The following is a 12,421-nucleotide window of genomic DNA, read 5'->3' as shown; positions in this document are numbered from 1 at the left end:
CGAGTCATCCGCCATTTCAGTGGCCATTTTCAACCATGAGTTTTTTTATTTGGGAACAAGTATGCCAGGGAATACATTTTTGATAGCTTTATTTCATAGAAATGTATTCCTTTATGCTGTGAGGTAGAGATCAGAACTGTAAAATATTGATGCTTACTAAATTATTATTTGATGGATTTTCATTTTAATGTTAAATTGTACTAAAAAAATGTGTGTCCTTTTATAGAGCAAATGACAAGACGGATCTTGATGTTATTAGAGAAAACCATAGATTCCTGTGGAATGAAGAAGATGAAGCAGACATGAATTGGTACCTGAAACTGTTATAGGATATGCTATTTTTAGATCACTTGTACTAAATTTGTGGTTTCTCTTACTAATTAAGAATTACTGTGCAGACTTGATCATTCTTTGATGCACTTGAAAATGAGAGACCATTAGAAGGTCTTTCATATTGTAATATTGCTCAAATGCCAACATGAATTGATTACAGAGAGATCTAATAAATAATAGTGATTCTCTGAGATCCAAATGACTGTTCAAAAACTCTGAAGAAAGCAGAGTTTGAAAAAGTACAGTCTAGTATGTACTGTGGATTTATTTTATATTTATTTTTCCAGTTTTATGGAAATTACTCTTTAGTTTAATGACTGTGTATCTGTTGCATTTCTAGGTCTACAACTTGTGTTCTTTCAATGAAACAACATGTCTTTGTCTTGGTAATGTCATTACATTGTAAAGTGAATTATGTTGTCTTCTATATTTAATTTAAAAATACTTTTTGTTTTAGGGAGAAGAGGCTTGCAAAGAAATATTATGACAAATTGTTCAAAGAATACTGTATAGCAGATCTCAGCAGATACAAAGAGAATAAGGTATTTTTCCTTACTGTAAATCATGTTGGGTTTTGAAGTATAACCTTTTTAAAAAATTGCCTTATGATTGTGGATATGTTGTAAAACCAGAATGTTAGTACCACTTCCATAGAAAGGCAGCTGTGAGAATTTGTCAAGTTACTTACAAACAGCAGTTTGAATCCAAGCATTGTCACTGCCTCAAAAATATGCTTCTGTGGGAATAGGAACATTTCTGTCAGATGATGTTTTATGAAGAGGTACATTGTGTGTGAAAGGCAGAAAATGCAAAGGGGTTAAAGAAAGAAGGCTGGAGAGGTTGTTTGGAGAGGAGCAGTAGATGAAGCCTAAAAACCCATGGAATGTTACTGTTCAAAAAAAAGTCTAAAAAGAGTTTTGTACTTGAATGCTGGCAGAAACAATTTTGGAAAAGTCTATTCTAAAGCAGCATCTTTTGCTGGTTGTTCTTTTCTGTTTATGGAAACAGGATTTGTATGTGCCTTGTAAATAAATAGAATTTCTTAAGAGGAACACCCCAATTCCAGCACCAGGTTTTCTTCTTAACTGGAGCAGCCTTTGTTTTTTCCAAGTTTTTGGCTGACTAACTTCTTAGTCAGAGAGTATACATGAATTTTCTATTGTGTTTTTCCAAAGACTGGTGCTGAACTCAGATGTTACTGTGTTTCTAGCACACAGTAACCCAGTCTATATAGTTCTTTTATAGTTCTTTTCAACTATTTATAGTATTGAAAATTACATTCACTGGTAAATACTTGCAAGGACTGGGCTTAGCTGTATTAGGAAGAAAAGATGACAGTCATCTAAAGACAATTGGGACAATAAAATGCAAAAATTCAATTAAAATCAACAAAAACTAAAATGCTGAAGATGCCTTCCCTTCTTTTTTGACTAAATTTGATTTTATTTTCCTGTAGCTATTTCATATCCCCCAATGTCCGCTCCGTCCCCCATCCCCCCAGCTGATTTCCCTTGAGCATGCTTACAGATTCTGTTTCTCTCACTATTGTGCCAAGTTTCCATATGTTTGCTGTCTTTTGTGGGAAACTGTTCTGCCCCAGATTTTTTTTTTTGTGTGTGTGTGTGTGTTTTCTTGTGTTGTGTGAACAGTATTTCCCTGTCAGACTTCAAGTGTGTCTATCCTAACTTTGAGGTCACTCTCTGTTCCCATTTATGCTCCTAAGTCATTACCTCTATTTTTGGAATTGCCATGTCAGCATAAGTGCTGTGCCATGCAATTTGTAAAATATATATGCTTTCTTTTCTCAAATACACTCTGATCATATGAAAGTCCTTTCTTAGAAATTCTTAGAAAAATAGAAAAAAGTATGAGATTTTTCTCAGTGACCGATTTATCTATGCCCATGTTTGGTACAGAAGGATTTCAAAGCAGGCTTTTTTCTTGGAAGTCTTAAATAAGCTGCTCATCCCATTCACACCGATGGAATACAATCTGTGCTTTCAGATTTTTCCTGCCTTAATTTTTTTTTCTGCATCTCCAGAAACTGGAAGCTGGATATCTTTAGGCCCCTGTGGCTTTTGCTTTGCAGTGCTGGTGCTATGAGAAGTGCAGGGTAGATGATAGCTTCTCAGCTAGTTGGCCTTTTGCATGATAGTTGTTGATGCTTTACATGTTGATGCTTCAACTTGATATAAGAAAGAAATTCTTTTATAGTGAGAATATTCAGTCACTGGAACAACCTCGCCAGTGGCACAGTGGAATCCTCACTGCTGGAGGTTTTTCAGATGCAATTGACCAGGGTGATAGATAATCTCATCTGGGCTCCCTTCCCCATGGAAGGTTGAAGCTGGTGGTCTGTTGAGGTGCCTTCCAACCTGAGCTGTTCTTTGATTCTATGATTCTATATCACGCTACTTGGTGTGAAAGCAAAAGTTGGAGCTCAGTTTTCTGTCATGTTTTAAATACATATATTGCACAGATTGAGACTTGCACATATGTGCTCATCTGTCTTTTCACAGCTGTAATTGTTCTGCTCCTGGCCAAAATCTTCTACTCAGATAATTTTTCTAAAGATTTCTGATAGAGATTGTAGCTCAGATCTCTTTAGGAACTTTTCTTCTAAGTTAAACCACTGTTTTATGAAGGACTGGATAATGGTCGGGACTGGTTTCATGGCAGCATCTCCTTTGAGAATCTGAAAAATAAGCAGAACCACCTACTCAAAGACAGAAGCTCAGAAGAAAACAGTAAGAAGCCCCAAGACATTTGAGCCCCTGAAGGCACAGGCACGTTCCATTTGCTGGTCCAGACTGTTTTGCTCATTCACACATACACACATGTGGCTGGGACTCCCGTGCTCCCATCCCTAGAGATTCACAGGTGCTCTCACAGCCAGAGCTGGAGACCCACTCACCCTTCTTGCTCCCAGGCTGCTTCACCTGCTGATGACCAGTCTGGCCTGGTCTTCACTGGTGTTCCCTTTTAATCAGAAATGCCCATGTGAACCTCTGGTGTGAGGCTACGTAGAGACAGTGGAAGGGTGTTCTGACAGCTCTTGCTTGTGCTGGGTCTGTTACTCCTGACATTTTCCCTAGGTAAGAATTTTCTAGGTCAAGGTTGTCTTTGAACCTTCAGTGCATCTTGTCTGCAAACTTTGAGGCTGATAAATGACCGTCTGTATTGTCAGATAGTTCAGTTCTGTTGTCAGCTTTGCAGTTCAGCACACGAGAGTGTTCTGCATTTAAGTTTTACTTTGATATGCACTGGACTGGAAATGTTCCCTTTGTTGTCTTATTTTCCTAGAGAATTCCTTATTTGCTGTCTCTGTACTTTGTTTTGTAGCTTAATAGATTGGAAGCGTCTCCTATTTGCTAAGAAATGAAATCTGTTTGACACCTGGTCATTACATAAAATGCATTTTATTATTTTGTTTTCATTTTCCAGATTTCTAGGCCGACTTACCTTCTACTTGGAAATATTAATATGTTTACTTTTGTAATTGTTTTTCAATGGAGGACTTCCTGTCAAAATAAAAATATAAATATTTAAAGTATTTTTATTAAAAAAATAATATTCTGGAGAGCAGAGGCAGAGAGATACTTTTAATTAAAAGAGAAAAAATTAAATTTTCATGACCAGAATTAAAAGAATGAGCCACATGAAGGACATCAATCAACTGAAATTAGTCTTTACAGTGCTTAATATGTTGACTATTCACAACTCAATTTTGGTTCTTATCTTAACAGTTTGGATTTAGATGGCGACATGAGAAAGAAGTAATTTCAGGAAAAGGTAATGCTGTCTTTCATTTTGTGTTCCATTTCTTCTTGATACTCCTCTTGCTGCTTTTGGACATAATTTTGTTAGATGATATTTGATGGTACTGGTAAGTTTACCAGATAATAATGTAAAATAAATTGACTTGTCTTCTATTTTTCCTGTTTTATGCTACATATGTTTAGATTGCACACTGATCTGCACATATTACAATTAAGAGAGCATATAGTTTATTTTCACAAGGTCAGTTTTGTAATGAGCACCACCTTAACATGTTTGATAATGTAGAATTTAATGTGTGGGCTTTTTAGCTGCTTTTCTCCAGTAGTTCTGTTACCTCATTAGCCTTTGATACCTGGAATTGAAGTCTCTCAGTAGTTTTCTTCAGGAAATCATTTATTGATTAACAGTTTCTCCAGTGCTGTTCTGCAAAATGTTGACTTTTAAATTAAAGTTTCTTGTGTGAGACCTATTTTAGGCTAAACTGGTTTTGAAAGCTTCTGTGGGAATGATTATCACGTCTCCCAGTCCTGCCTCTAAATCAGTACCTTAATTCTGGGTGAGAACTCTTACCAGTGTGTTGCTGGGACTTTGCACAGTGGTCCTTGTTCCATGGCTGAGGTGCTTGGGCTTTTTCAACATGCTGAACAAGCAAGAAAGTGAGAGGAATGAGGTATTGCTGTTCCTGGGGTGGATTCTCTTACACATGTGGGTTTCAGAAGTCATGGATGCACATGCCAGAATATTGCATGAAGTTGTACTGCTGATCAGTTTCACTCAGTTTACAGTTCTTTAAACAGCTGTATTCTGTAAACACCTGTATTGTAATATATTTCAAAAAGTTAGAAATGCATTTATGATTAAAAAAAAAATTAGTATTTCAGAGTAGAAAGCATGAACATGAATGGTGGGGATTTTTAAACCGTAAATATTAAAGCCCCTAAAGGTAGTTGTAGTCATATGTTGCATTCAGCGCTACACATTATATTAACGGCTAGTTATATTTGATAATAATTATATGCTTTATCGAATACTTTAACAAGATAATGAAAATTAAATGAGAAGTAAATTATTTTTATGTATTCGAAGTAAATTATTTTTATGTATTCGTGGGGGAAGATTGTAGCTTTGTACGTTTAATATGTGGTACTTCATATTTTAAAATGTGGGAGAAAGTGCAGAATTATGTATTTCAAGCTTTTTCATGGAATCCTAATGAAAAGCGAGCAATTGGAATGTAAGAGTGGCTAAATCCTCTCTTTCACCACAGGGGGGCGCGAGAAGCCAACCCTCTCGCGGGGGTCGGACGCGCTCTCCAAGTGCGGTCCCAAGCAATCCTTAAAAAAAACGTGGGTCTTTTATGCTATTTTAAAATATAAATCAGCCACATCAATTGCTTAATTAAATGTAATAGCACATGTACACCTATCTGTCTGATAATTAGCATTAGCATTGTATGTACTTACTGTATGTACTGATGTAGCTGTGTCAGTACAGTGGTGATGAGAACCACTGCTGGCTGCACTTTCACTAAGGTTTGGGGTGGTAACAAGGGCATGCAGGAATGGAGTGCTCACATTTGCTTGCTTTGCATTTGGTGCCTATCTTTGCATGGTTACAAAGAAGAAGGGCTAGGATAAGTGAAAGAAGAGGTGACACTTGTATTACTGATTGTAAATGCCAAATTATTTCCTTGGCATCTTTCCAGTCTTTGCCATAAGTTCTGAAAGGAGATCGTATTGGAGATTGCTATGACACAGGCTACTGATAGCCATACCTTACATAGGGTCAAACATACTTAATGTGTATTAATTTGAAACTTGCTTTTTTAATGAGAGTTCTGGGTTTTTTTTTTACTTCAAATGTTTGCATTGCAAGTGGTGTTTCATTACAGAACTGAAGTATCTGAGGACACTGCCAATCCATTAGTTAGCTGCTTAAGCAGAATTTTCTGAGGTTAATCGTTCACCAACAGTCCTGCTTGTGAGCCTGTTAATACACATCCTTTCTGCTGCTCTGCATACAAATCAGTCTTCTGCAAAGGGAATGCATGTATCTTTATTACTCCAATACTGGGACTTCTGTGGTGCAAACAAAATTGATTATGTACAGATTTGTTTTAAAATCAGTGTTGCTTTCACATAATGAACCAAAGGAAGCTTTTAAAGCTGACATAGCATTTCTCACAAAGTTGAATTTCCCTTTCTTGAAAGAAAGGTATTTATGGATAGTCACTAGAATACAAATTTTATGTTCAGTATGTCAGGTACACTAGTTACATAGAAAGCATATGAGCATTTTCATATTATACAAATGTGATACTTTGAATAGTTTGATGTCATTAAAGATGCATGTCTGAATCACAAATTCTGATCCATCATCCTCTGCTAAGTAAGTAATCATTTGGGGTATAGGATGTATCCTGGTGATATTCATTTTTTCAGAGTTCATATTAGGCTTATTATTTCATAATGTATACCTTTATGCATACATTTCAAAACACAGTTATGTTTTTTTCTTTTGCAAATAGGCAATATTGGACAAGTATGATTGCTTTGTTGTTCCCTGTTATTATTTCCTTAATCTAGATGTTATTTTTAGATTTGTGGGGTTTTTTTAATTTGAAAGAAATGGAAAAAATGGAAAGCAAAAACCAAGCAGGACTGGAAATAACAACCCCATATCTATCAATGTTAATCATTGAACCACAGTTTGCTGGGTTTGACTCTTTGCAGGTCAGTTTTCCTGTGGAAATAAACACTGTGATGAGAATGAAGGCCTGAAGAGCTGGGAGGTGAATTTTGGTTATGTTGAACATGGTGAAAAGAGGAATGCACTCGTGAAATTGAGTAAGTAAGCCCTTCTAGGATATGTACTCTTAAAAGAAGAAAAGTGTCTTGTACTTTGAATGGTATTGAGACCCAGTGAAAAGAGTCCATGACAAATGCAGAATAGGAGATCATTTTGTTGAATTAATCACAGGTGGTAGTATGGTGCTCTTGATTTAGAGAGAACACCTGTTATCATTATATATGACAAAGTTGTTACATATTAAGAACTTTATTCTGTATAATTAGCATGTCATAAAATTAGAATAATTGGCTATAAGCTGTTTTGTATAGAAGCATTTCTAATTTAATGGACAATACTGCATTGCAAGGAGAATTTCAGCATTGTCATTGCTCATTCAGTTACTTGGCTTGGAAGTCCTTAGGGCTTTGAACCAGACAACTTCTTGCACATCTTTAACTCTACTGATTTTATTTTAAATATTTGCATTTTCTTCTAAAATAACTTCTAAAAGTTCTATCGTTAAGCAATTTTCCATCCTTACATCTTGACTGTGATTTTCTAATTCAGAATTGCGTATGTGATGATACATTTATCAGATAATTAAACTTAGTACAGTTTAAACAGTTACTTTGTGTAAAATGAGTGAGTAGTGAGGCTTTTTCCTTTTGTGCACAAGACACTCCATGTGGGAGCACTTGGTATCTGACAAAGCTCTAAGAGACTTAAATGTCTTCAGTATAATTGCAGAAGAATTTCATCTGTCCACAAGGATCCATAAATGGGATGTCTGTACATGTGAAGCACTGATACTTCTTTAATGAATCGCTGCCAGTGCTAAACTTGTGATCGTCCTTCACATTTAGTAAAATCTGGGTTTGTACTGGAGACTCTCATCATGTATTTTTTCAATCCTGACTGCAATTGCATTGTAACTAGTGATACTAGTGAAGGAAAAGCTACTGATGTTGAAAGATTTAGTTCTAACTAGTTTTGTAGCTTTGTTAATTATGCTTGTCAGATTCTTGGCTGCAATGTTCTCATTTTTTCTTTTTCAGGACTATGTCCAGAATGTTCCCACAAACTAAACTTCCATCACCGGTAATGAAATATTTTGAAAATAATGGGGACTAAATTATTGATAAGTTACAATTATGATGAACAGCACATAGGGACAAAACTTCAGTGAAATGATTAGGAACTTCATTTATCTGGAAATAGCATAAATATTCTGGAGTTCTTATAAAGCCACTGTTGAGGGTTACTCTGCTAATGACAGCACAGAACCCTTCAGACTGGAAGAATTCCATCCCAACCACCACAGAAATTTCATTTGCTTAATTTCAGCCCAGTGATTATTTTTTTCTGTTTCTAATAGCACTTTTTTTTTAACTGGATCAGTTTTTTAACTACTGATAGGTGTCTGAAAAAATGACACATTTGACTGAATTCAATACTTCAGATTTACTGTTGCATAAGAAGTACATACAACAGAGGAGGTATACATTCATCTTTTTTAAAGGAGGAAAGAAATCAAAACATGCAAGAAAAGAGGCACAGCTGAACAGAACTCTAAGGAGCCCAAAAATAAGAAGACAAAATTGTCTCGTTCAGCAAAAAAGAAGTCCAAAAAAAAGACCCGTAAAGGTAAATTTAAACTTTAAAACTTCAGTTGTTAAAATACTCAGATAGGTTAATTGAACCTTAGTTTTGCTGCAAATGCATAGATGGAGACATATATTTATGTATAAATACATTTAGTTATACATACAGATACGTAACATTCTTGACTGTAACACAGGTAGTCAAAAAGGTACATTTCTTAGAGAAATTTAGATGTAGAAAAAAGATAAATTTCTTATATTTAACAAAGAGGGACAGCCTTTTGAAAAGTGTGCACTGCAAGGGAAATTCATGCAAGCATTGAATGTTGCATACTAGAAAGGGTTGTGAAGTTTTCCAATCCATCAGGCTTTGGGGTTGAAAACCTTTTGGAAATATTAGATAACCTTTTTACACCAGAGATCTTTGGTTGATAAAATTAGGCTCAAACTGATGACCTTTGCACTCATGAAAAAAAATCCTTTTATTTCAGTGTTTGCTCTCTTACTTTGAATGTGCTGTGTGCATGCATGTGCACATGTTTAGTGTAATAAATTGTCATAGAAATATCTTTGTAAACAATATAAGGTAACAGATAAAACCAAAAGCAGTTTACTGAGTTTCTTTCTATTTTGATGTTTCTTTACAGATCAGGTTTCTTCAGACAATTCAGATAATTCTGATAAAGGTAATATCCTTTATGGCTTTGTAATAAGTTGTATAACATCATAGACAGTTGTCATTGATCTTAGTTTTATTAGCTGTCTGTTTTAGTATTTTATATGATAAGAATGCTGACTGAAACAAGCAGAAATACAAAGGTTTGAATGAATGACTTACACATCTTGGAGGAAAAGTGTAGGGAATTTTAAGAAGGAAATTGTATAATGAAAAAATAAAAATGTGGGCAGATAACAGAATGAAAATAACCAGAAAAATGAGAGGTCAGGTTGTTCCAAAAAAGAGCAGAGAATACGAAAATAGGTACATTGTTAATAATTTCATGTTTTGTAGTCTGTACTATGTAAAGATAGTATTTTTCTGCTATAATAGCTGCTACATTTTCCTTCAGGGAGTTATACTGATACATACTCTGTTAAAAAAAAATATTTTAAATAAATCTTAGGCTTTAATTAATGTCTTTTTCAACTACCTGTAGTACCTCAGAGACCTACTTGTTGCAGGTGGATGCATTCAGTCAGTGCTTAGTCACTGCTTGTATCTCAGTGATTGCAGTCTCCAGTTTCTTTTTTCATGAGACAGGCCCCGTCTCCTGGTCATGCCAGTTCTTGTTGCAGACTGTCTAGAAGTGATTGACTGTTTGCACTGATTGCTCTGCTCTGCTATACATTTTTAAGAATGTCCTCACCCCCTAGGTTTTCCCAGTTAGATACAGGAAGACCTGAAGCAGTTTTCTTATGATTTGGACCATGCAACAAGTATTTGTTTTGTCAGGAAACTTATTGGAAGATTCAGAGGTGGGGGGTGGGGGGAGGGGAGGGTGGAGTGTCTTATATGAAATTCCTGTGTAGTAATATGAAATAGTTATGAAATAATCCATATTTTCTTATAATTTCATTGATAAGTCACAATTGATAAGAACTATCAATTAAGTAAGGTAATTAATAATCTAATATCATAAATTAAAACTGTATTGTAAATCTGGATTTGTAATTATTTAGTTTTGGGGAAAAAAATGCTATGTTTCTGTTGTGTCAAGATTATTATTTTGACATGGCTGTTGTTATGTTTGACCAAAACATTGCTTTGTGATACCTAAGAATCTTTTTGATACTACACTAATTAACACTGCAAAACATTTTCATTTTCACTTTATGCAAAGTGTTCTGTTTATTCTCATGGTTGCAATTAAACATTGTTTCTAGCAATAGACCATCTAATTTAAAAAATGATAAATTATTTTAAAATTTATTTAATAAACATATTAAATTTTTTACCAGATTCAGATAACAGCAATGCTGAAGATGGTCCTTCAGACACTGACTTTTGGAAAGGTCCTCTACGAGAAGCAGATGAAAAATCACGGTTAGTTTGATGGAGTGAACTTGTGGCTACTGAAACGTACAAGGTCCATTCAGAATTGCAAGACAGAGTTGTCCCAAGTGTTTCAATTAGTATTGACACATAAACGGTTATGTCAAATCTCTTTCCATGCAGTGAACCAAAAAATGTGTTTTTAAAGAGGAGACATACATAACTCTTGAGGAAAACCTTCGTTAAGCCACTACCATACCACTGCTGCCTTACCCCCTCTATACCATTATTCTCATAGCACTAAGGGTCAGCTCACACAGGGCAATGTGAAGGGTATTGGAATGTAGTGTGTAAGTCAAAATTATCTATCCCTTCTACAATTCTAATCAGAAGTTTGCTAAAACTTTTTTATTCAAATATTATCTCCTAGGTACAAATCCAAAGCAGAACTTTCTGACTTTTATTTTTTGTTATTACAGGGAAGAGGAGTTTCATGAGTATTTTCAAGATTTATTTCTCTAAAACTTGCAATTGATGTAGGCTGATTTTCTTCATGAGTTGTCAAGATGGAAGTCTGGAAATCCAGTCATAATTTTACAGAGACCCCTATCTGCCAGCATACTTTTTCTACAGTCACTCATATGGACCATTTGGGTGGATTTTCTTTGTAGAAGGCTTCAAATCTAAAAACTTTCTGTTTATTGTAGTAGGCTGCATACTCTTGAAACAAGAGAAATAATTTTTCCTGTTCAGTGCAAAATATATATGGCACCCAAACTTAAGCAAACAAGAATATAATTTATTAACATTACAACAAGGAAGTTCACTGCTTTTATTTTATCCCAAACTTCAGTTATTGCCAGATTTTTGTAAAGGAGCATTTTGTAAGATTCTGTGAGTAGTTTAAAGCCATACACTTTAATATATTTATAATTTATTCAACAAGAATTAATAACCTTAAATTTATTGGTTACTTAGACTTTAATATTTGGGTATTAATCTCTGTAAATATTTTCAAATGCTATTGGAGAAGCTCAAATTTTGTCAAATATGTGTTTTACTTGAGTTAAGTAAACCATGTCTGAAATCTTTCCTACTCCTTTAAAAATTTCTTTTAAATTTTAGTTGTAAAGTGATGTGTCTTACAATTCCACCTATAAAAATATGATTGGTTGGTGAAATTTTTGGTGTAAAAAATAACATGTGGCTTTCTACTGGAGATGTACGTGACTTTTATGTTATCTGTGTCTTCTGATTTCCTTCCCATTGATTGAATGTTAATCCTTCTTTCATGTGTAATCCTAAATATACAAATAAAGCATGTATATTGCTTGAGAAACTTACTGGATTCATCTTATTCTTTGAATTGCAACACATCTTTAAACATTCATTCAGTCATGTTTCTAAAGAGATAGACTGCACATGAAAAGGTACCATGCCAATATTTTTTCTGTCTGGTGAAAATTACTTTGGATACGAAGGTCAGATTTTTTAAATTAAGTTTTCATATTAATGTGAGGAAGTTAATGTTGTATAAAATATATTTTTGATAACTACTTCTCACTGTAGGTACAGAAAGCATTTCTAGTAAGTATTTGATGCAGACACTGTAACAGCAGAGATGGTTGTAGTGTATTTATGAACATTTCACGTGCACTCATATGAATAAGTTGAGAACTCTATTTACAAGTATTACTTAACATAATTACATTTTAAACATTTTGTACTTACATAATAGATGACAGTACAAGGACATATTTAGGGCGTCCTTGAGTGAGAAATAAACATATCCTTGCACGAAGGCTTCTTTAGGTAAGAAGGGGGATTTAAAGGTTAATTCTCTGTCATCTTGCAAGCTTGGCTGATAGTCAAATCCAATCTGCAGCAATCTGCTTAAACGTGTGCAACTGGCCCAAAGGGGCTT

At 34.7% G+C, this 12,421-nt stretch overlaps 1 protein-coding gene across 3 annotated transcripts in view; it reads left to right on the top strand.

Moving 5' to 3' along the window:
• LOC128791250 (protein FRA10AC1) overlaps positions 1-11,840 on the top strand; it is a 33,470-nt gene extending 21,630 nt beyond the window's left edge. For all 3 annotated transcript variants that reach the window (XM_053948696.1, XM_053948695.1, XM_053948697.1), the window contains 9 exons: positions 227-310; positions 791-875; positions 4,080-4,125; positions 6,846-6,959; positions 7,959-8,001; positions 8,423-8,547; positions 9,152-9,190; positions 10,464-10,548; positions 10,977-11,840. In XM_053948696.1, coding sequence (XP_053804671.1) covers positions 227-310; positions 791-875; positions 4,080-4,125; positions 6,846-6,959; positions 7,959-8,001; positions 8,423-8,547; positions 9,152-9,190; positions 10,464-10,548; positions 10,977-11,019 — 664 coding nt within the window. In that variant the 3' untranslated portion in view covers positions 11,020-11,840. The remainder of the gene's footprint in view (positions 1-226; positions 311-790; positions 876-4,079; positions 4,126-6,845; positions 6,960-7,958; positions 8,002-8,422; positions 8,548-9,151; positions 9,191-10,463; positions 10,549-10,976) is intronic.
• The last annotated feature ends 581 nt before the right edge of the window (positions 11,841-12,421 follow it).

This window comes from Vidua chalybeata, chromosome 8 (genome assembly GCF_026979565.1).
Source record: "Vidua chalybeata isolate OUT-0048 chromosome 8, bVidCha1 merged haplotype, whole genome shotgun sequence".
Taxonomy (NCBI): Eukaryota; Metazoa; Chordata; class Aves; order Passeriformes; family Viduidae; genus Vidua; species Vidua chalybeata.
Note: the sequence above shows the minus strand (reverse complement) of the source record. Positions and strands in the feature narration are given on the sequence as shown.